Raw genomic sequence first — 25,618 nt, 5'->3', positions numbered from 1 at the left:
TTCCGGTGGGTTTTTATTATTAAACTGCGCCGTTGGAAACAGTTTTTGCTCTCCCGCGTCTGACTTTTCTGCCGCCAGTACGCCTCCCGTACACATGTGTTGGGTTCTGTCACGTCCTGACCAGCAGATGGAGCTAGTGTTTTAGTTTTGGGGTCAGGACGTGGCATGTTTGTGTTGGGAATGTTTGTTGTTGATTGGGACTTCCAATTGAAGGCAGGTGTGTTGAGTTGCCTTTGATTGGAAGTCCTATATAGGTGTGTGTGTTTTTCTTTGGTGTTGTGGGTGGTTGTTCTTGCACTGCGTTTTTGTATGCCTGTAAGACTGTCCCTGTTGTGTTTATTGTTTTTTCAGTGGATGCTTTACTCCTTTTTTAAAAATTAAAATATGAGCATCCATATTCCCGCTGCGCCTTGGTCCTCCTTTCAACAGCACGAAGGATTTTGTGACAGAACCACCCACCAAACCAGGACCAAGCAGCAGAAGAGGAAGGAGCAGCGACAGGAGAGAAAAAGGGTGGAATGGACATGGGAGGACGTCCTGGATGGCAAGGGAGCCTACACCTGGGAAGAGATCCTGGCCGGAAGGGATCGCCTCCCATGGGAACAGGTGGAGGCACTCAGGAGAGTGGAGGCAGCTGGACAGAGGAATCATCGGGAACGTTATGCTGGAACACGGTTGGGTAGGAAACCCGAGAGGCAGCCCCAAGATTTTTTTTGGGGGGGGCACACGGGTAGCTTGGCCAGGCCAGGGAAGAGCCGTAAGCCAGCTCCCCGTGACTACAGGGAGGTGCGTATGAGGTGGAGGGCGCTATGTTACGCTGAGGTACGCACCATCTCGCCTATACGGACGCACAGCCTAGTCCGCCCGGTACCAGCCCCACACATCAGGAGGCTAGTGCGTCAGCCCAGCCTCGCCAGTCAACAGTCACCAGAGCTGCCCGCCAGTCAACAGTCACCAGAGCTGCCCGCCAGTCAACAGTCGCCAGAGCCGCCCGCCAGTCAACAGTCGCCAGAGCCGCCCGCCAGTCAACAGTCACCAGAGCCGCCCGCCAGTCAACAGTCACCAGAGCTGCCCGCCAGTCAGGAGTCACCAGAGCCGCCCGCTAGTCAGGAGCCGCCAAAGCCGCCCGCTAGTCAGAAGCTGCCAGAGTGGCCAGACTGCCCGGAACTGCCAGGGTGGCCAGACTGCCCGGTTCTGCCAGAGTGGCCAGACTGCCCGGTTCTGCCAGAGTGGCCAGACTGCCCGGTTCTGCCAGGGTGGCCAGACTGCCCGGTTCTGCCAGGGTGGCCAGACTGCCCGGTTCTGCCAGGGTGGCCAGACTGCCCGGTTCTGCCAGGGTGGCCAGACTGCCCGGTTCTGCCAGGGTGGCCAGACTGCCCGGTTCTGCCAGAGTGGCCAGACTGCCCGGTTCTGCCAGAGTGGCCAGACTGCCCGGTTCTGCCAGAGGTGCCCGCCTGCCCTGATCTGCCAGGGTGCCCGGCCTGTCAGGATCTGCCAGAGTGGTCCTCCTGTCCCCCGGTCCAGCCCGAGTGGTCCTCCTGTCCCCCGGTCCAGCCCGAGTGGCCCTCCTGCCCTCCGGCCCAGCCCGAGTGGCCCTCCTGCCCTCCGGCCCAGCCTGAGTGGCCCTCCTGCCCTCCGGCCCAGCCCGAGTGGCCCTCCTGCCCAGCCCGAGTGGCCCTCCTGCCCTCCGGCCCAGCCCGAGTGGCCCTCCTGCCCTCCGGCCCAGCCCTCCTGCCGTCCGGCCCAGCCCTCCTGCCCTGGAAGTCCTATATAGGTGTGTGTGTTTTTCCTTGGGGTTGTGGGTGGTTGTTCTTGCACTGCGTTTTTGTATGCCTGTAAGACTGTCCCTGTTGTGTTTATTGTTTTTTCAGTGGATGCTTTACTCCTTTTTTTTAAATTAAAATATGAGCATCCATATTCCCGCTGCGCCTTGGTCCTCCTTTCAACAGCACAAAGGATTTTGTGACAGGTTCTGAGAATATGAAATATAGTTATTCATGTCACTGATGGAGTGCTGAGGTTTAGAGGGTCTACACCAGAAGTTAATGGTTATAGGAGAAATGTATATAGTGTGTGCAATTCAGCTTGGAATGTGTTGAGTGCAGGGAAGTGATTACATGTGGCAGGCATTGATAAGGGGAGAAAGCCATGGATTAGTGATGGAGTGGGGTTGAGGTCAGGTCAGGTCACCTTAAGACAGAAATAAAAGTTTATGGCCCGTATCACTAGTGTCCTGCCTATCAGTAAAGAGCGATGTTTGTGCAGATGTGTTGGAGGAGACTCAGCCTATGAGGAATGGTTAAATATCAGTGCTTGTGTGAAAATGTTTTGTCTGAATGCAGCTGTATTGACCCTCTGGGAAGAATTAAACTTGGTTAAGCTTTCATAAATGTCCGTTGAGTTTTTTACTCTGAGAATTAGAACCTTACAGATGGCGCTGCGAGCAGGGTTCACCACGATTTGCAGTCTAACTAGAGATTCCAAATCAGTGACACAGGAGCCGGCACCAGAAACAAGGTAGGCACAGTTCCTACACCTGTTATCACTAATTCTGACATCTTGGGGAGATGAGAGTCGTAGGCTGAACCAATTTTAGGATACGGACCTATCCTACGACTGTTACGACCGGTCGTAGCTTTGTGGTATATGCTAGTACCATAAAGTTTAGAGTAAGTCCTGAGCAGAATAGATCTGTGGAGGGTAAATCTCATAAAGTCCCAAGCAGAATAGATCTGTGGAGGGTAAATCTGATAAAGTCCCGAGCAGAAAGCCTGTGGAGGGTGAATTCTAATAGAGAGAGGGGAAGTCCTGAACAGGGTGGTCCTGTGGAGGGTAATCCCTAGTGTAGTAGTGTAGTGGCCAGACCCGTAAGAAGGGTGGAAGCCCAGTCGCAGTGGCCGTGAGAGCGCAGGGTGTGAGTGTGTGTGTGTGGGTGTGTATGAAGGTTTGAACAAGCTCTATTATAGGGGTTCGGTTCCGCTATTAAAAGGTTTGAGGCCTCTGTTTTTGCGCTAGAAGAGGTTTGAGTCCTCAAAAGGGGTTAGCAATAAAGAGAGGTTGGTTTTATGCCCTGTTGGGGTGGAAATAGGAAGACAAATGTGAATAATTTTGGTGATGTGGGTTATCAACAACAGTGATATTTGAGGCGCCAAAGTGGAATAAGACATTAAGTCATCCATATTCTCCAGTAATACATTTGCAGACGCTATAGTATAGGTTCTAATACAAGGTATTAAGTGCCGTAACCAATTAATAGGTACAAATACCATAACTATTATCCGGGGAATTGGGTAGCGCTACATTTGGAAAATAGTTAATACAAGGTGTGTATTATAGACGGGAGTAAAGAAATCTAAAATACCCTGAACACCATCGGGAGAGGTTAGGAAATAATAACTACAAACGGCCCCGATTCTCCAAGCGGAGCTAGAGGATTTTAATAAAGCCAGGGAGTCGCTGAAAGAAGCGCACAAGCATTCTACCAATTCGGCTCGAATATGGGGAATTAAGAGAGGTACTTAGCTACAAAAAGACTGGGTACGTGAGTACATTGATAGAATTTGTACTTCGGCTTTGATGGCAGGTTTGAAACCTGTGATCAAAATGACCATTGTGGGGGTTGTGGATAAAATAGAGCAAGATGTTTTGAGAGTGGAATATAACTCCGCTCACTTCGCAGACGTACGAGGGGTAAATTTGCCACAGGAAAACTTATTTTGGGTTGAAGTGGCAGGGGAATGGATTCTAGAGGTAACACATTTAAATTATCTGGTCAAACACTCCTTGCAAACTCAGAAAGCCTTGTTTTTTTTTTGATCTGATGAGACATTTTATGTGGTTTTATTATGAAATAGATTTACATTTTATGTCGTCTTATTCTGAAATAGATTTCTAGAATGGACGAAAGGGTGGAGGGGTAATGAGGAATTTGTAAAGGGTTACTACATTTTTTTAGTTCATGAACATTGTGGTTCAGTGGTTATGAGAATAGTACATGCTAAATAAAAGATACATAAATTATGGGGTGGATTAAAACAAACATTTAATGATTGGAGTACGGACAGTGGATTTACCATTATCATGTTTGGTTTATAATTAATACTTGTGGATTGCCGATTAAAATGTAGCATAGTGAATGCTAACAAAATGTACACTTTCTTTTCCAGAAGAGGGGGTTTCATCATCTCTCATTGGAATGTCCCCTGAGACTGTGGTCTTGGGGAGAGCAGAGTGATATTCAGCAGTTTTAAGTATGAAAGTATCTGGATTATGCCATAAAAGGAGTTCCCAGATAAGTAAGGCCTGTTGATGTGTGTTTTTGACCTACGGTTTACCACATACACACCAGCACGCACACACAACTTACCGGTTATGAATATGCGTTAGTGGTGTTGATACCGTAGGATTTATTTACTGAGGTCTTTCCAATTTGGTTTTAAATTGGGTATGCAGAAGGATGGAAATGTTTGAAATGTTTAAAGGGTTCCTGAAGGACAGAGAAAGAAAAGGGAGAAGAAATATTTAATGGTGTCGACTGCCCTGTATGATGACTTTCTGGTGAGGCCTGATCAATCTCACTAGAAATGATCGAAACAGGTGGGATTTAATTATAAAATGAATGAGAAACATCAGCCTCTATTCTATTTTACCATTACTTTATGAGATACTATTATTTCCTTATGTAGTTTTCAAGAGTTGTAACTCTAAGTTGATTGGTTATTTGAATTAGTTTATTGTTGATTTAACATGTTGTTTTTGAATCACGATGTGAATCATGTGTTCGAAGGGAAAATGACCAGTTCCCTGGGGTCCTGGTCCTTGGGTAAATATACAAGTATATTTTGTTCAGTCTGCAAAAATCAATGTTTAAAAGGGATGGCAGTTACTCCAAATGGATGGTTATATGTGCATTGCTGATTTAATTTTAGTTTTTGTTTCGATACAAATTTCACCAGATTGGGTCTACTGGATTGTGAGATTCCCCGATGTGTTAGGGTGCTAACTTCCTGATCTGGTAACTCTTCCAAGAGGTTGCCAGTAAAATACGGGAGTATGAGCTAAATTTAAAAATGGTTTCAACAGTAACAGTATGTTGTTATGCTCTTTGACGTTTGTCGTAGAGATAATGTTATTAAGATAATCAGGGATGTAATAATTGGCCATATAGTCAATGCTTGTCTAGATTTTCTGAAACAGAAATGAATTGAACTAAACTGTTGTTCCGATCTGTCCTCTCTTGAGGTTATTGTGGAAGGTGAAGGCAGATGATGTCTTAATGCATGATATGAATAATTTGACCACAAACAATGTGTATGAACCTCAAAACCCTCCCTAACCGGCTGAAGAAAGAGCAACAAAGGCGTTCAATGCGACTGTGACTTTTAACTTCTTAGTGATCCCTTCCCGCTTAAATCCCGTTAACGGGATTGATTTGAGAACATCCAGTGAAATTGCTGCGCGCCAAATTCAAAATTAGAAATACTCATAAGAAAAATTCAGAAAACATACAAGTGTTATACATCAAAATAAAGCTTAACTTCTTGTTAATCCAGCGGCAGTGTCAGATTTCAAAAAGGCTTTACGGCAAAAGCAGACCATGCGATTATCTGAGGACAGCGCCCTGCATACAATCACATGAAAATCAGATTTCAAACAGGCAGGTGCGCGACAAAAGTCAGAAATAGCGATATAATGAATGCCTTACCTTTGAAGATCTTCTTCTGTTGGCACTCCAAAATGTCCCAGAAACATCACAAATGGCCCTTTTGTTTGATAATGTCCTTCTTTATGTCCCAAAAATGTCAATTTATTTAGCGTGTTTGATTCAGAAATACACCAGTTCCAACTCGCCCAACATGCCTACAAAGTATCTAATAAGTTACCTGTAAACTTGGTCCAAACATTTCAAACAACGTTCCTAATCCAACCTTAGGTATCTTAAAACGTAAATAATCGATAAAATTTAAGACGGAATATACTGTGTTCAATACCGGATAAATACAACGTGAAGCGCTTTCCAGTTCATGCGCAACAAACAGAAGAGTCCACTTGGCTTGACACTCACAAAGAACAGCCCTACTTCCTCATTTCTCAAAAGAAAAACATGAACCAATTTGTAAAGACTGTTGACATCTAGTGGAAGCCATAGGAACTGCAACCAGGTTCCTATTAAATAGAGCTTCCCATAGAAACCTAATTGAAAACACAGTGAGCTCAATTCTTTTTTTCCTGGATGGTTTGTCCTCGGGGTTTCGCCTGCCAAATTAGTTCTGTTATACTCACAGACATTATTTTAACATTTTTAGAAACTTTAGAGTGTTTTCTATCTAAGCATATTCTAAGCATATCCTAGCTTCTGGGCCTGAGTAACAGGCAGTTTACTTTGGGCATGCTTTTCATCCGGACGTGAAAATAGTGCCCCCTATCCCTAAGAAGTTTTAAACACTCCAATCTGAGTCTGAGTCAAACCTGGGTACTGGGGGCAGGAATGCTGAGACTCCACATGTGGAGTGAGCACGGAGAGATAACGTCAAAATTTCTCTCATGTTCCTGGGGTGCTGGTGGGAGAAACGAACCAGACAGAACTGCTTGGTAGCGGATCAGGTGCTATTTGGATATTGAAATCGGGACATTATCAAGGGCCATCAAATGTGACAGGCAAGAGTTACATATGCCGTTGGGAAGATGAACTGTAACGCTATCTAAAGACACGCTAGAATGATAAGTGCCGGGAGGAGGTGGGGTGGTATTGAGGAAGGTCTACACACACTGTGAACACCAGGCCATTCGCGTCAGCAAAACAGGGACAAAGGGAGGCTGTAATGAGAAGAGTTATTACCGGCAATAAAAGGTCCCGTTTATAAATGTTCTATCCGTGATGATGTGTGCTAGGTTGAGAAGCTTGAATTCGAGTCATAGACTCAAAGTAAAGACCTAAGGGCGATCATTCTAAATTTGGGTTGGATAATTTATCAAATGTTTTAGTTATGATTCGGATACAGCGAGAGAGAGTTGCTTTCAAACTGGAGGGGGGGGGGGCACTGCTCAAATGTATTAGGCCTAGGGAGGCTCTAGAAACCTTATCTTTATGTGTCCTCCGATAGGGAGGTTATTAGAGAACTCACTGGACGATAGCTTGGGTCAACCATTTTTCTTTTGTCTTACCATGTCATCAGAATTTTAATGTTGAATCGCATCAATACATATAGATTGCTGGATGATAAAGACCAGCATCACATGAGCATAGAACGTAACAGATGGGCGGTTCTGTCCCCAATCTTAGTCACATCAAGGGTGGTGTGAAATTATTAAACGTGCACTTTTTCTCTTTCCTTTCTAAGTCAATATGTTTTAAGGTGTCATGGAACATAAGAGTGATCATTGTTCCAGAGGAGGGACTGATGTATATTGACTAATTGATTTAGGAATGTTTTAGTATGTTTATAACTGTAGAAGTGCATTAGGAGTAGTGACTATTGTGTTATGGGTTAGATGGAAAGATATATGCGCACATGTATCTGTAGCAGGAGGTGAGGTACACATGAGGCCTGTGTGAGACAGAATGTTTACATCCGACTGTTAAGTGGGATGGAATGTGATCGGGGTGATGGAGCGGTATCATCCCCAGAGACTATGTATATTGTTACAGGAGATCGTATAGAGACATAAGGGGTGCCATAAGTAAGCTTGGGAGGGGCTGAGTGCAGGGAAAGCAACACATGTAGCAGTACGGGGAGGAACCAATTTAAGGCCCATATCACTCAGCTCCCTTCCTAGCAATAATGATGCAATGTTTAGTGATAAGGAGGAGACTCCACCCAAAGTGGGGTCTGTATACTACCACGAGTGAAACCATGTTTTTGTCTAATGTAGCTGTATTGATCCTCTGGGAAGAATAAACTTGGTTAAGCTTTCATAGTGTCCGAATGTTACGTGCCTCCTAGTAGGAGGGAGGTGCAGGAATCAGGAGCAGGAGAGCAAGGAAGTCCCAGTGGCACAATCGTTTATTAAAGGAGTCCCAACTCAACAACAACATGGGGGGAAACACGCTCAAACGAAGTCGCCACACACAGGGAAAGTAACGCAACACACGGAGGAGAAACCTCTACTCATAAACATAGTTCAAAACGGTACAACTACAGAGTGAAAAGAAAACCCCTTGGTGCAGACACGCACCCCTAACAAAGTAACACATACAAACAATCCTGCACAAAGACTAGCAGGCAGCGGAGGTAAATAAACCCACCCAAATCAACTAATGGAACACAGGTGTGACAAAACAGACAGACACAAACGAAAAGGAAAAATGAATCGGTGGCAGCTAGTAGGCCGGCGACGACGACCGCCGAGCACCGCCCGAACAGGGAGAGGAGCCACCTTCGGTGGAAGTCGTGACACCGAAGAGTTTTTTACTCTGAGAACTAGAAACTAACACTCCTTACTAGAAGACAATGTTGACATGTTTACAATATTATTCTATATTTTAATACCAACCTCTGCTTCACTCTCATTAAACATCTGTTATTTTAAGATGAACTTGTAATGCCCAAATGTATAAAATACCTCAGCCAATTCTTAAGGAAAAAACACATTCCAGTGGGCACAATACTACAGCCTCTTACCATCCAAAACTTCGATCCATTGCTGTTGTAGCCTTGTTTTATCATGATCATGGTCACAGCTTGATCGCAATTGCATATCCCCTATTATTAGAATTCATTAGATTTAGACAACTGTCTCTTCTTTTTAGGCTACAAGTAAGAAAACAAACACTTGCAATTGTTTACAAGCATATATTCAGTGATTTAAATACAACTCCATTCTCACTAGGTTATTCCAGCAGAGTATTTAGACCACACAACGTTTTACATTACATATTAGTCATTTAGCAGACGCTCTTATCCAGAGTGACTTACAGTAGTGAATGCATACATTTCACACATTTTTTTTCTCCATACTGGTCCCCCGTGGGAATCTAACCCACAACCCTGGCGTTGCAAACACCACGCTCTACAAACTGAGCCACACGGGACCTGCCGTTTTAACCTGGAAATCGCCTCGCTATTTATGTTGAGTAAATTAGCCTTTCTATTGGAACTAAGCAAGCTGTTAAAATGTTCAGTTTGCGTCTTAAAACAAACACTGGCTGCAATATCTAAGAACAAACATGGCAATAGTTTTAATTATAGTCGAAACAAACATATTCTGTTCACAGGTTTTACGCCAATAATACATTCACTACATATTGTATCAACACAGAACCCTCAAATCTACACCCTTTAGCGATTGTTTAAAAGTTTGACTATTCGTAACATCATTCGTGCTCTTGCCCATATATACTGCTCATTTTAATATGTTACCTAATATCCACTGTCCTTGATTCTCACAAGGATTATTCAACCCCAAAATCTGCCAAGGAGCAGGGTTGATCCAAGCTCTCTGACCTCACAAAATATAATACTTTTCTTGCCTCACACCCAAGCTAACTGGCTAAAGTTGGCTAGCTTGCTAGCTAACGCTACTTCCAGAAATAAGCAAGAAAATATACATCTTCACTCTCCATTCTACTTGCCTAGCAGAGCTGGTTAGGCTTTTTTCATGTTTATTCAAAAGTTGGTGACTAACTGTGCTGCCGGTAATAGTTCAAATTACGTTATTTCCCTAATGTTTACTAACACCGGATATATTCAGCCTGGCGTTGAGCATCCATGTACATTCAAACCAGTGCTCTGAAATCCGAATGAAATAGCCAGAGCGAATTTACAGCACCCAATTTAACAATGTCCATTGAGAACGCACAACAACTATACCATTTAGCTAAGCATGATGTGAATAGTCAATATACTAGCAAGTTCGATGCAATGACATGCTATGCGGTTCATAATGATAGCGCAACCAACAAATTTGTCATAATTAGTTAAATCAAATAATTTGTATCTTAAGACCAATAAGCATACTACATACTCAAATTACTTCACAAAAAGTACAATTACGCAAATAGAACGCTAACATCAATACGCTGGTATATTGAGCTAATGATTCTTCTTTTATGTCATTGTGCCAAGTCACAAATACATCCCTGAATTCTGTAAGATTGGAATTTTAGATTTGAGATTTTATTCCCATATTTGAGCTGAATTGGTAGAATGCTCATGCGCTTCTATTAGTATCTTTATGGCTTTTCTTTAGTGTACGTCTTCTATGATGTTTATTTCTGCTCCTATCTCCTCGTGGTTTTAATATATTGATGAAAAACCCTAAATTACGCTTTGTACTACAGTGGCTTGCGAAAGTACCCCCTTGGCATTTTTCCTATTTTGTTGCCTTACAACCTGGAATTAAAATCAATTTTTTGGGGGTTTGTATCATTTGATTTACACAACATGCCTACCACTTTGAAGATGCAAAATATTTTTACAAGCAAGAAATAAGACAAGAAACTGAAAACTTGAGCGTGCATAAATATTCACCCCCCCCTAAAGTCAATACCTTTTGCAGAAATTACAGCTGCACGTCTCTTGGGGTATGTCTCTATAAGCTTGGCACAACTAGTCACTGGGATTTTTGCCAATTCTTCAAGGCATAACTGCGCCTGCTCCTTCAAGTTGGATGGGTTCCGCTGGTGTACAGCAATCTTTAAATCATACCACAGATTCTCAATTGGATTGAGGTCTGGGCTTTGACTAGGCCATTCCAAGACATTTAAATGTTTCCCCTTAAACCACTAGAGTGTTGCTTTAGCAGTATGCTTAGGGTCATTGTCCTGCTGGAAGGTGAACCTCCGTCCTTGTCTCAAATCTCTGGAAGACTGAAACAGGTTTCCCTCAAGAATTTCCCTGTATTTAACGCCATCCATCATTCCTTCAATTCTGACCAGTTTCCCAGTCCCTGCTGATGAAAAACATCCCCACAGCATAATGCTACCACCATCATGCTTCACTGTGTGAATGGTTTTCTCAGTGTTATGAGAGCTGTTGGGTTTGCACCAGACATAGCATTTTCCTTGATGGCCAAAATGCAAAATCTTTGTTTCATCTGACCAGAGTACCTTCTTCCATATGTTTGTGGAGTCTCCCACATGCATTTTGGCGAACACCAAACGGGTTTGCTTATTTTTTTCTTTAAGCAATGGCTTTTTTCTGTCCACTCTTCCGTAAAGCCCAGTTCTGTGGAGTGTACAACTTAAAGTGGTCCTATGGACAGATACGCCAATCTCCTCTGTGGAGCTTTGCAGCTCCTTCGGGGTTATCTTTGGTCTCTTTGTTGCCTCTCTGATTAATGCCCTCCTTGCCTGGGCCGTGAGTTTTGGTGGGCAGCCCTCACTTGGCAGGTTTGTTATGGTGCCATATTCTTTCAATTTTTTAATAATGGATTTAATGGTGCTCCGTGGGATGTTCAAAGTTTCTGATATTTTTTTATAACCCAACCCTGATCTGTGCTTCTCCACAACTTTGTCCCTGACCTGTTTGGAGAGCTCCTTGGTCTTCATGGTGCCGCTTGCTTGGTGGTGCCCCTTGCTTAGTGGTGTTGGAGACTCTAGGGCCTTTCAGAATAGGTGTATACATACAGAGATCATGTGACAGATCATGTGACACTTAGATTGCACACAGGTGGACTTTATTTAACTAATTATGTGACTTCTGAAGGTAATTGTTTGCACCAGATCTTATTTAGGGGCTTCATAACACGCACCACTTTTCAGTTAGGAATTTTTTTGAATTTATTGAAACAAGTTATTTCTTTAATTTCACTTCACCAATTTGGACAATTTTGTGTATGTCCATTACATGAAATCCAAATAAAAATCCATGCAAATTATAGGTTGTAATGTAACAAAAGAGGAAAAATGCCAAGGGGCATGAATACTTTTGCAAGGCACTACGTTATAAGTTATGTCGAAATTCCACCTTATTTCGCTCTAACTCATCTCTTACTGCGAAAAACTAATTTTCAGGCCTTAGGGGTAGTTTTCTCTAAATGTATTACCCTGACAGAAAAAGTCACAAGTATTTAGACAGTCATATGATGCTTTTAACCTTATCTCTATCAAATGATCCATAAAGAGACCACTCTGAACCTACGTACGTCTACATATGGGTTGTTTAAGTTGCATCGAGAGCATCCTGACTGGTTGCATCACTGTCTGGTATGGCAACTGCTCGGCATTCGACCACAAGGCACTACAGAGGGTAGTGCGAACGGCCCACTACATCACTGGGGCCAGCTTCCTGCCATCCAGGACCTCTATAGCAGGCGGTGTCAGAGGAAGGCCCTAAAAATTGTCAAAGACTCCAGCCACCCTAGTCATAGACGGTTCTCTCTGCTACCACACGGCAAGCGGTACTGGAGCGCCAAGTCTAGGTCCAAGAGGCTTCTAAACAGCTTCTACCCCCAAGCCATAAGACTCCTGAACATCTAGTCAAATGGCTACCCAGACTATTCACATTGCCCCCCCCCACTACTGCCACTCTGTTATTATCTATGCATAGTCACTTTAATAACTCTACCAACATGTACATACTACCTCAACTAACCGGTGCTCTCGCATATTGACTCTGTACCGGCACCCCCTGTATATACTGTTATTTTTTTACTGCTCCTCTTTAATGACTTGTTACTTTAATTTCTTATTCTTATCCGTATTTTTTGAAACTGCATTGTCGGTTAGGGGCTTGTAAGTAAGGTCTACACCTGTTGTATTTGGCGCATGTGACAATATTTGGGGGATTTGATCTCATTATATTCCCAGTATAACTTTATCAAATCTCTAGTAAACGATTATACACACATACAATTTCTCATTCATTGTTTTCTTCATATCTTCACAGAATCATTACATAAACGTAGGAAATATTAGGTACTCACATGAATTAATCACCCTGTTTCCAACTACTCTTCATCCATACACTCCCAGAGGAACCCAAAAACATTCGTTTCTCGGACGCCGCCCTATGGGAATAATGCTCAAAGGTTCTCTAGTCTTAAAGAAATTATAGAATAACATCTAGCACTTAATAATACCACTCCATGACATTCTATGATAAGGCAGGGTTGAACGGAACCCCAAGATAACGCTACATATCTTATTATCCAAATGTAAGATGAACACATTTCTACCCTCACACACTCTCATTCACATTCATACAGTACTGTTCCCAAAACATACTTCCCTCACACACTCTCGTTCACATTCACACAGTACTGTTCCCAAAACATACTTCCCTCACACACTCTCATTCACATTCACACAGTACTGTTCCCAAAACATACTTCCCTCACACACTCTCATTCACATTCACACAGTACTGTTCCCAAAACATACTTCCCTCAAACACTCTCATTCACATTCACACAGTACTGTTCCCAAAACATACTTCCCTCACACACTCTCATTCACATTCACACAGTACTGTTCCCAAAATATACTTCCCTCACACACTCTCATTCACATAAAATACACTGCTCAAAAAAATAAAGGGAACACTTAAACAACACATCCTAGATCTGAATGAAAAATAATCTTATTAAATACTTTTTTCATTACATAGTTGAATGTGCTGACGACAAAATCACACAAAAATAATCAATGGAAATCCAATTTATCAACCCATGGAGGTCTGGATTTGGAGTCACACTCAAAATTAAAGTGGAAAACCACACTACAGGCTGATCCAACTTTGATGTAATGTCCTTAAAACAAGTCAAAATGAGGCTCAGTAGTGTGTGTGGCCTCCACGTGCCTGTATGACCTCCCTACAATGCCTGGGCATGCTCCTGATGAGGTAGCGGATGGTCTCCTGAGGGATCTCCTCCCAGACCTGGACTAAAGCATCCGCCAACTCCTGGACAGTCTGTGGTGCAACGTGGCATTGGTGGATGGAGCGAGACATGATGTCCCAGATGTGCTCAATTGGATTCAGGTCTGGGGAACGGGCGGGCCAGTCCATAGCATCAATGCCTTCCTCTTGCAGGAACTGCTGACACACACCAGCCACATGAGGTCTAGCATTGTCTTGCATTAGGAGGAACCCAGGGCCAACCACACCAGCATATGGTCTCACAAGGGGTCTGAGGATCTCATCTCGGTACCTAATGGCAGTCAGGCTACCTCTGGCGAGCACATGGAGGGCTGTGCGGCCCCCCAAAGAAATGCCACCCCACACCATGACTGACCCACCGACAAACCGGTCATGCTGGAGGATGTTGCAGGCAGCAGAACGTTCTCCACGGCATCTCCAGACTCTGTCACGTCTGTCACGTGCTCAGTGTGAACCTGCTTTCATCTGTGAAGAGCACAGGGCGCCAGTGGCGAATTTGCCAATCTTGGTGTTCTCTGGCAAATGCCAAACGTTCTGCACGGTGTTGGGCTGTAAGCACAACCCACACCTGTGGACGTCGGGCCCTCATACCACCCTCACGGAGTCTGTTTCTGACCGTTTGAGCAGACACATGCACATTTGTGGCCTGCTGGAGGTCATTTTGCAGGGCTCTGGCAGTGCTCCTCCTGCTCCTCCTTGCACAAAGGCGGAAGTAGTTTTCCTGTTGCTGGGTTGTTGCCCTCCTACGACCTCCTCCACGTCTCCTGATGTACTGGCCTGTCTCCTGGTAGCGCCTCCATGCTCTGGACACTACGCTGACAGACACAGCAAACCTTCTTGCCACAGCTCGCATTGATGTGCCATCCTGGATGAGCTGCACTACCTGAGCCCCTTGTGTGGGTTGTAGACTCCGTCTCATGCTACCACTAGAGTGAAAGCACCGCCATCATTCAAAAGTGACCAAAACATCAGCCAGGAAGCATAGGAACTGAGAAGTGGTCTGTGGTCTCCATCTGCAGAACCACTCCTTTATTGGGGGTGTCTTGCTTATTGCCTATAATTTCCACCTGTTGTCTATTCCATTTGCACAACAGCATGTGAAATTTATTGTCAATCAGTGTTGCTTCCTAAGTGGACAGTTTGATTTCACAGAAGTGTGATTGACTTGGAGTTACATTGTGTTGTTATTTTTTTGAGCAGTGTACAAACAAAAAACACAGAGGGGAATGAGACAGACAAGGAAAACCGGTTAGCGCTGTTTTTAGATTTCAAAACCCTGTCTATATAAACAGGGAAACCCGTACCATTATCAAAATATTGCCTAATTAGTGGTCCCACAACAGGTGTTGTATCCACACTGGGATATTGCCTACTGCGATTACTATGGTATAAATTATCTTACATCTATCTAAATGTCCTATCTAACTTTGTAACACAGTCCCAAAAATCAAATTATACCTCAAATGTTCTAAGTATCAGGAATATAAAAACACGTGCAATAACACCTAACCATAGTAACCCAGGGCAAGATCAATTACATACACCTTAAAATTTGAACTTCAAGTCAGATGGCCTCGCAAGGCGTCACCTGCACTATAGTCCCTCATTCAATGAGCTTCACCAAGCTGAGTTTTCTCGCAAGATTACCCGCGCTCTAGTCCTTCACTCTACATTAACCCCACCAATCCTACTGTGATCAACTCAGTACCACGGATCTGGACTTTTGGTTGCCCGCAACTGGCTAATTTACAATTATGCCCAAGGATACCTCACTTAACAACACTCTAATCAACTCATCTCAGTCCTGCTAGTTACCTCAGCTGTGGCCCTCTTAAGGAAGATCTCGCTCTGAGTGTACCCTCAACAGGGGCTTTTATGTTTTTATTGTTTTAATTTTTTCTTATCTTTTAAAAAACACATATTGATAGATTGTCCAAGCCTACCTCTCACAGTACTACAGTTGAAGTCGGAAGTTTACATACACCTTAGCTAAATACATTTAAACTCTGTTTTTCACAATTCCTGACATTTAATCCTAGTAAAAATTCCCTGTTTTAGGTCAGTTAGGATCACCACTTTATTTTAAGAATGTGAAATGTCAGAATAATAGTAGAGAGAATGATTTATTCCAGCTTTTATTTCTTTCATCACATTCCCAGTGGGTCAGACGTTTAGATAGACTCAATTAGTGTTTGGTAGCATTGCCTTTAAATTGTTTAACTTAGGTCAAACATTTCAGGTAGCCTTCCACAGGCTTCCCACAATAAGTTAGGTGAATTTTGGCCCATTCCTCCTGACAGTGTTGGGTGATTTTTGGCCCATTCCTCCTCAGTGTAACTGAGTCAGGTTTGTGGGCCTCCTTGCTCGCACACATTTTTTCAGTTCTGCCCACAAATTGTCTATAGGACTGAGGTAAGAGCTTTGTGATGGCCACTCCAATACCTTGACTTTGTTGTCATTAAGACATTTTGTCACAACTTTGGAAGTATGCTTGGGGTCATTGTCCATTTGGAAGACCCATTTGCGACCAAGCTTTAACTTCCTGACTGAAGTCTTGAGATGTTGCTTCAATATATCCACATCATTTTCCTGCCTCATGATGCCATCTATTTTGTGAAGTGCACCAGTCCCTCCTGCAGCAAAGCATCCCCACAACATGATGCTGCCATCCCCGTGCTTCACGGTTGGGATGGTGTTCTTACGCTTGCAAGCCTCCCCCTTTTTCCTCCAAACATACAATGGTCATTATGGCCAAACAATTAAATTTTCGTTTCATCAGACCAGAGGACATTTCTCCAAAAAGTACGATCTTTGTCCGCATGTGCAGTTGCAAACCGTAGTATGGCTTTTTTATGGTGGTTTTGGAGCAGTGGCTTTTTCCTTTCTGAGCGGCCTTTGAGGTTATGTTGATATAGGACTCGTTTTACTGTGGATATAGATACTTTTGTACCTGTTTCCTCCAGCACCTTCACATGGTCCTTTGCTGTTGTTCTGGGAATGATTTTCATATCTAGGAGACAGAATGCGTCTCCTTCCTGAGCGGTATGACGGCTGCGTGTTCTCATGGTGTTAATACTTGCACACTACTGTTTGTACAGATGAACGTGGTACCTTCAGGCATTTGGAAATTGCTCCCAAGGATGACCCAGACATGTGGAGGTCTACAATTTGTTTTCTGAGGTCTTGGCTGATTTCTTTTGATTTTCCCATGATGTCAAGCAAAGAGGCACTGAGTTTGAAGGTAGGCCTTGAAATACATCCACAGGTACACCTCCAATTGACTCAAATTATGTCAATTAGCCTATCAGAAGCTTCTAAAGCCATGACATAATTTTCTGGAATTTTCCAAGCTGTTTAAAGGCACAGTCAATTTAGTGTATGTAAACTTCTGACCCACTGGAATTGTGATACAGTGAAATAATCTGTCTGTAAACAATTGTTGGAAAAATTACTTGTGCCATGCACAAAGTAGATGCCAAAACTATAGTTTGTTAACAAGAAATTTGTGGAGTGGTTGAAAAACGAGTTTTAATGACTCCAACCTAAGCGTATGTAAACTTCCGACTTCAACTGTTGTCTGCCATCTGACCGGAACAGTTGAAACCGGGATTCATTTGTAAAGAGCACACATGTACAGTGTGGCTGTGGCCATTGAAGGTGAGCTTTTGCCCACAGGGTGTTGACGTGCGGTTAGGTCAAGATCCTGCAGTCAGCATGCCAATTGCACGCTCCCTCAAAACTTGAGACTTCTATGGCAGACGATCTCTTTCGTATCGTCTGAGATCCCCAAAGATTGGAAAGCTGCCGCAGTCATCCCCCTCTTCAAAGGGAGACACTCTAGACACAAACTGTTATAGACCTATATCCATCCTGCCCTGCCTTTCTAAACTCTTCGAACGCCAAGTTAATAAACAGCTCACCGACCATTTCGAATCCCACCGTACCTTCTCCGCTATGCAGTCTGGGTTCCGAGCTGGTCATGGGTGCACCTCAGCCACGCTCAAGGTCCTAAACAATATCATAACCGACATCGATAAAAGACAGTACTGTGCAGCCGTCTTCATCAACCTGGCCAAGGCTTTCGAATCTGTCAATCACAGCATTCTTATCGGCAGACTCAATAGCCTTGGCTTCTCAAATGACTGCCTTGCCTGGTTCACCAACTACTTCTCAGATAGAGTTCAGTGTGTCAAATTGGAGGGCCTGTTGTCCGGACCTCTGGCAGTCTCTATGGGGGTGCCACAGGGTTCAATTCTCGGGCCATCTCTTTTCTCTGTATACATCAATGATGTCGCTCTTGCTGCTGGTGATTCTCTGATCCACCTCTACGCAGATGATGTCATTCTCTATACATCTGGCCCTTCTTTGGACACTGTGCTAACAAACATCCAAACGAGCTTCAACACCATACAACACTCCTTCCGTGGCCTCCAACTGCTTTTAAATGCCAGTAAAACTAAGTGCATGCTCTTCAACCGATTGCTGCCCGCACTCTCCCACCCAACCAGCATCACTACTCTGGACGGTTCTGACACAAAGAATATGTGGACAACTACAAATACCTTGGTGTCTGGTGAGACTGTAAACTCTCCTTCCAGACTCACATTAAGCATCTCCAATCCAATATTAAATCTAGAATTGGCTTCCTATTTCGCAACAAAGCCTCTTTCACTCATGCCGCCAAACATACCCTCGTAAAACTGACTTTGACTTCGGCGATGTCATTTAAAAATTGCCCCCAACATTCTACTCAGCAAACTGGATGTAGTCTATCACATTGTCATCCGTTTTATCACCAAAGCCCCATATACTACCCACCACTGCGACCTGTATGCTCTCGTTGGCTGGCCCTCACTACATATACGTCGCCAAACCCACTGGTTCCAGGTCATCTATAAGTCTTTGCTAGGTAAAGCCCCACCTTATCTCAGCTCACTGGTCACCATAGCAACATCCACCCGAAGCACGCGCTCCAACAGGTATATTTCACTGGTTATCCCCAAAGCCAACACTTCCTTTGGCCGCCTTTCCTTCCAGTTTTCTGCTGCCAATGACTGGAACAAATTGCAAAAATCTCTGAAGCTGGAGTCTTATGTCTCCCTCTCTAACTCTAAGCATCAGCTGTCAGAGCAGCTCACCGATCACTGTACCTGTACACAGCCAATCTGTAAATAGCACACCCGACTACCTCATCCCCATATTATTACTTACCCTCTTGCTCTTTTGCACATCTCTACTTGCACATCATCATCTGCACATCTATCACTCCAGTATTAATTTGTAATTATTTTCGCCTCTATGGCCTACAGTGAGGGAAAAAAGTATTTGATCCCCTGCTAATTTTGTACGTTTGCCCACTGACAAAGAAATTATCAGTCTATAATTTTAATGGTAGGTTTATTTGAACAGTGAGAGACAGAATAACAACAAAAAAATGCAGAAAAACACGTCAATGTTATCAAATGTCAAATGTTATAAATTGATTTGCATTTTAATGAGGGAAATAAGTATTTGACCGCCTCTCAATCAGAAAGATTTCTGGCTCCCAGGTGTCTTTTATACAGGTAACGAGCTGAGATTAGCAGCAGTGTGAGATTAGGGAGTGCTCCTAATCTCAGTTTGTTATCTGTATAAAAGACACCTGTCCACAAAAGCAATCAACCAATCAGATTCCAAACTCTCCACCATGGCCAAGACCAAAGAGCTCTCCAAGGATGTCAGGGACAAGATTGTAGACCTACACAAGGCTGGAATGGGCTACAAGACCATCGCCAAGCTGCTTGGTGAGAAGGTGACAACAGTTGGTGTGATTATTCGCAAATGGAAGAAACACAAAAGAACTGCCAATCTCCCTCGGCCTGGGGCTCCATGCAAGATCTCACCTCGTGGAGTTGCAATGATCATGAGAACGGTGAGGAATCAGCCCAGAACTACACGGGAGGATCTTGTCAATGATCTCAAGGCAGCTGGGACCATAGTCACCAAGAAAACCATTGGTAACACACTACACCGTGACGGACGGAAATCCTGCAGCGCCCGCAAGGTCCCCCTGCTCAAGAAAGCACATATACATGCCCGTCTGAAGTTTGCCAATGAACATCTGCATGATTCAGAGGACAACTGGGTGAAAGTGTTGTGGTCAGATGAGACCAAACTGGAGCTCTTTGGCATCAACTCAACTCGCCGTGTTTGGAGGAGGAATGCTGCCTATGACCCCAAGAACACCATCCCCACCGTCAAACATGGAGGGGGAAACATTATGCTTTGGGGGTGTTTTTCTGCTAAGGGGACAGGACAACTTCACCGCATCAAAGGGACGATGGACGGGGCCATGTACCGTCAAATCTTGGGTGAGAACATCCTTCCCTCAGCCAGGGCATTGAAAATGGGTCGTGGATGGGTATTCCAGCATGACAATGACCCAAAACACACGACCAAGGCAACAAAGGAGTGGCTCAAGAAGAAGCACTTTAAGGTCTTGGAGTGGCCTAGCCAGTCTCCAGACCTTAATCCCATAGAAAATCTGTGGAGGGAGCTGAAGGTTCGAGTTGCCAAACGTCAGCCTCAAAACCTTAATGACTTGGAGAAGATCTGCAAAGAGGAGTGGGACAAAATCCCTCCTGAGATGTGTGCAAACCTGGTGGCCAACTACAAGAAACGTCTGACCTCTGTGATTGCCAACAAGGGTTTTGCCACCAAGTACTAAGTCATGTTTTGCAGAGGGGTCAAATACTTATTTCCCTCATTAAAATGCAAATCAATTTATAACATTTTTGACATTCGTTTTTCAGGATTTTTTTTGTTATTCTGTCTCTCACTGTTCACATAAACCTACCATTAAAATTATAGACTGATCATTTCTTTGTCAATGGGCAAACGTACAAAATCAGCAGGGGATCAAATACTTTTTTCCCTCACTGTATTTATTGCCTACCTCCCTACTCTTCTACATTTGCACACACTGTACATAGATTTTTCTATTTTTCTTTTCTTTTGTGTTATTGATTGTACGTTTGTTTATGTGTAACTGTGTTGTTGTTTTTGTCGTACTTCTTTGTTTTATCTTTGCCAGGTCGCAGTTGTAACTGGCCTTACTGGTTAAATTAAGGTGGAAAAGCACAAGGTATAATGATCATGCTGTTTAATCACCTTCTTGATATGTCACAGCGTTTAGGCAGATGACTTATCTTGGCAAAGGAGGAATGCTCACTAACATGGATGCAAACAAATGTGCACATACACATTTTTTAAAATAAGATTTTTATGCTTGTTTTTCTGGGATCTTTATTTCAGCTCATGAAACATGGAACCAACACTTTACATGTCACAGATGGGATATATTTAAAAGGGACTTTGGGAATTAAGTCCCAGAAGTTATAAACCACAAGGAGGAAGTGGAGGAAGTGGTCCCCGATGTCCAGTAGAGCCCCCTTTCCTGACCCCTTCCTACACCCATCACCCCCAGCTGCTGCTCTTCACTGGTTCCCTCTCTTCACAGCTGGGGAAGTCTGGTGCAGGGGATGGCTACTTTCTCACATTCAGAGATACAAGCACCAGGGTTAGCATAATGGCTACATTTATATGGAATCTTCAACATCCCAATCCTACTTGGTTTTCAAGAAAATCTAGCAGTTTTAGTGAACTTCAGAGTGATGGATCAAAATAGATATCTTGGCAATGGTGGCATAGCAATGGTAGGAAATATGGGTTTAAACTAATCCAAGTTCAAAATGTATGTTGGAAACATTGCCCAATCATTTCGGAATTTGACTCAAGACATTACCAATGTCTGGTGCATGTAATGTGAAACACTTATTTGGGGATTCATTAGTCAAGAGGGCCGGAATCAATTATACATTAAACATTGTCTTATCAACAAGGAAATAATAGCCTTGATTATCTCAAAGATGCTGACGCATCTAGTGCTGATATGATCTATTATGAGTAAAGCATCCGGTGAAAAAGAACTGGCTGTGGTGCTGTTCTCTTTCTGGTGGATTGTACCTAGGTTTTCTCACACAAGCTGGTAAACCCAATCTGTCACAAAAACCCAGTCTATTGACTGCTCTGAACAGCGATGCGAAGTAAATAGTGAAAATACATCAAAGACATTTTTTTCACAGAGAAAAACAGTTCCCGAAAGATTGTTTGTTTATTGTCTCACAGACATTTGTCATTCTCATTCGTGAGTATGGCCACATTCATAAACCTTTATAAATGTGTACATAAGTCATTTAGCAGACACTCTTATCCAGAGACTTACAGGATAAATTAGGGGTAAGATTTTTCAACTAGTCAGCTCAGGGATTCAAACCAGTAACCTTTGTTACTGGCCCAACACTCTTAACCACTAGGCTACCCGCTACCCCATTCATGGCTTAATGCAACGTCCATAACTTTGTGCCATGTCCCCTGGATACACAGGTCAGTCTTCCGAGACAAAATAAGCCATGTGAATGGCAACATGTGTGGTCTGTGATAAGAGTCCACTGTATATGTAGACAGGGATGTCACACAACGATTAAAGGGCTTTGGGAAAAGAGGTATACTCAGAATATCACCTAGGATTTACTCTGGACATCACAAATATAAAACGCCTAATCTTTTTTCATACATTTGTATCAGTATAATGTCAAGTCAGATAATTCATGGGCCCAACCTTTTCTCTCTCCAGATTATTATCAATATGTCACATCATAGACCATTGTTGGTTTCATAGTTTTTATATTTTTTACATGGGGTGTTAAGAAAATGGTAGGCCTTTTGGAAAATGTTGGTTTGGCACTAGATAAAAGGGATGAAGGTCAAAGTATTGAATGAGTGATTACAGCATCTGTTGAAATAACCGACAAATGTTAAGACTTCTGATTGGAACAAAGACAGTGGGAAATGATTATAGGCTACACAATGTCAATGAGACTAAGACAATCACAGGACATAAGTGACACTGTGGTTTACGTTCTGGCTCCTCTGTCACAATATTGAAGTCACTCCATCGTGTTTGAACCCAAAATATATTACAGGTAGAGCCTATCCAACATTTAAGAAACCTTGGCCAAAAAAAGGCATATCAAATATGACTCACCAGCCTTTTGCTTTTATTGTCACTTAACAGGCCTTTCTGCAACACTTGCAATCTAATTCAATAACCATTGCAGTTTGTGATGTAAATCTTCAACATGGCATTTCACATAGCTTTGATCAATACTTATTTTGAGCAAAGAGACAAAATCGAAACAAGGAATTATGAACCCATTACTGACGAATGGTGGTCATTGTGAACATGTCAATGTTTGATCACAAGATAAAAACATTTTAATAACTATAAAGATGAATAAACCTTGTGTGGAGCATAAATTAGGTAGTGTTCATATGTCAGCATAGTGGAAAGAATTGGCTATAGTGATAAAAGTGATGGAATAATAATTTGAACAAAACCAAAAAAAAATGTGTTCATATGACAAGGCAGATAGATCTGGTTAATCATTTCTGACACTGATATTTTTAGACAACCATAGCTTATGAAATTAACCCTTTCCCACGATACAAAACCATTTCACACTTTTTATGGGTCTCTGGATGTGAACTGCTTGGAACAATATTGGCTATTGGCAAATTGCATTTGAGAGGTTGTCACCATTTAAACCTATACATAAGCTACAAAATGTGTTTTTACGACAGCATTTGGTACGGTATTGTCTCCAGTGTTTTAAACTGCCAATGGAATGCTTTCAAACTGAACTTATGCTGAATAAAGTCAATTAACTGCAACACAGCAAGCATTCCTTATTAGGTTCACACAGCACATACAGTTTGGAACGACATGAAGTGTACAGCACATGAAGTGTTCAGTCATTTGAACAAATAAGTGTAAACATTTTGGCAAGCACTGTCATGGTGGTCTGAACAAAATACAGGCATCATTTATGACATCAGCCACGGACGACAAGCAATTTCAGCAGTGCACTGGACTTGGATATCGTGCGTCTGAGCTGCAATGTACTGCAGGTGTAGATGTAGCCTATAGTCTCTGCACATCCTAAACCTGAGATTCAACATGTTAACAAGGCAGCACTCTGGGTAACGCCCCTCCCCCATTTGGACCCTCAGAGATATACATCCATGGTATTAAGGATCATATGGCGGCAGAGTGGACAGTTCTGCTGGTAGACAGGCTGGCGCAGCAGTATGTGGGTACAGTCCCGACACAGACACAGGTGGCGGCAGGGCAGCAGCACCACTGTCTTGGTGCTGTCCTGGCAGATGACGCACTTCTTCCTCTCCTCCTGCTCCTTGAGCAGAGTCAGTAGGCTGTCGGCCGGGGGACCCTTGGAGCTGGAGCACTCCTCCCCCGAGGAGAGTTTCTGTAAAGGCCTGTCTGTGCTGCTAGAGCTGGGGAACGCTAGGTCCCACAGGTCATCCATTAGCTGGCGTGGCCGGGCAGCATGTTCAGCGGTTGGTGCTGCGTCTCCTTCCCTACTGTCCGTAAGAGCCCCCTGCTCTCTGTCACTGGGCTCAGATTGCCTGGCGTGGCCGTCACCCCTCACTCTGATGTTCCTGTAGACTGGTGTTATCGTTTGGTGTAGACGGCTGGCCTGCTGCTGAAGCCTCTGCCACACGCCCCTCTCCAGCACGTAGAGGAGATGGAGCGCCCTCTGTATGAGATGCAGGGTGGGGACAGAGTTGACAAAACCGAAGGCGCGCCGGACTCCAAGACTGGTCAGCTCAGGGTTCATGTAGACTGTGGCGGTGACAACAATGGTCGCCGTGAGAATGAGGCCATAGATGTTCAGGAGGAAGACGCTGACGAAGATGTGTCCGAGCGAGCCCAGGAACTCCAGGACCAGCCTGATGGGAGTCCAGAGAACGACTGAGGTGCCAACCAGGCTGCTGTACAGAAAGGTGAAGAGTGTGAGGGTGAGCTCCACAGCCTTCTGCAGGGGGCAGGAGACCGCCTCCCACATGCTGACTACAACAGAGTAGACGTTCTGTGTCCCGATGAGCAGCAGGTTGACCACCGTGTTGACCAGGTAGAACACCAGGCTGACCACAATGCCACAGCCCTCCCACACCTGCTGCAGCAAGCAGTGGCCACACAGCAGCCCATGGTGGAACAGATCCCTGACACGCAGGAGAACATGGGAGGACAAGTAGCACACCATTTTGAAACTCTCCAGAACACCTCCCAAGAGGTGCAGCCAGCGCCCTAACATGTTGACTGTGCCCTGGGCCAAAAGTGTTACGCTGTCCATCATGGTGACCATGCAGAACACAGTGAAGTTCCAGCACTTCACAATTGAGTTGGTCAGTAACATGGGTAGGTTATTCACAAAGGTGATACATGCCGCCAGGAGACGTATCACTGAATGGACTATTAAGAAATGTAGGTCCAGGAGTAAAGATATGAAATTGAAACATTTCCCAATGGTGCAAAAGACAAGGTTCACCAGACCCATGACAAAGTTTTACTCGAGTTGCTTCACTGTCTTGATAAAATCACTTTTTTTGTCTGGCCAGCAAAGATTACACATATAGCTAGCTAGATAAGGTTGGCAGATGCGTTGTCCACTTCTCGTTCGGTACAATTAGCCAGCTAGCTAAACTAGTTAGCGATCTAGCATAACAATGCTAGCTCTATTAACTAGCTAGCATAGCTACCTGCCAAACCCTTCGGTAGGGCACATTCCACTTGCAATTTCAAACAAACAGCTGTGCAACCGCGTTTGTTTTGGCTGATGTGCAAACATCTGCACGCACTGTAACCAGCGGACGTTTACTTCCAAACTCGAGCTGGCTAGTAC

The 25,618-nt window shown here is 43.7% G+C and overlaps 1 protein-coding gene across 1 annotated transcript; it reads right to left on the bottom strand.

Annotated features, from left to right (window-relative positions):
* Positions 1-23,923: 23,923 nt before the first annotated feature.
* Positions 23,924-25,132, bottom strand: LOC115162777 (E3 ubiquitin-protein ligase RNF26). Its single transcript, XM_029714205.1, has one exon. It carries the CDS (start codon positions 25,130-25,132, stop codon positions 23,924-23,926), a length of 1,209 nt encoding a protein of 402 aa, XP_029570065.1.
* Between the last annotated feature and the right edge of the window lie 486 nt (positions 25,133-25,618).

Source organism: Salmo trutta, chromosome 26 (assembly GCF_901001165.1).
Source record: "Salmo trutta chromosome 26, fSalTru1.1, whole genome shotgun sequence".
In the NCBI taxonomy this organism is placed as follows: Eukaryota; Metazoa; Chordata; class Actinopteri; order Salmoniformes; family Salmonidae; genus Salmo; species Salmo trutta.
Note: the sequence above shows the minus strand (reverse complement) of the source record. Positions and strands in the feature narration are given on the sequence as shown.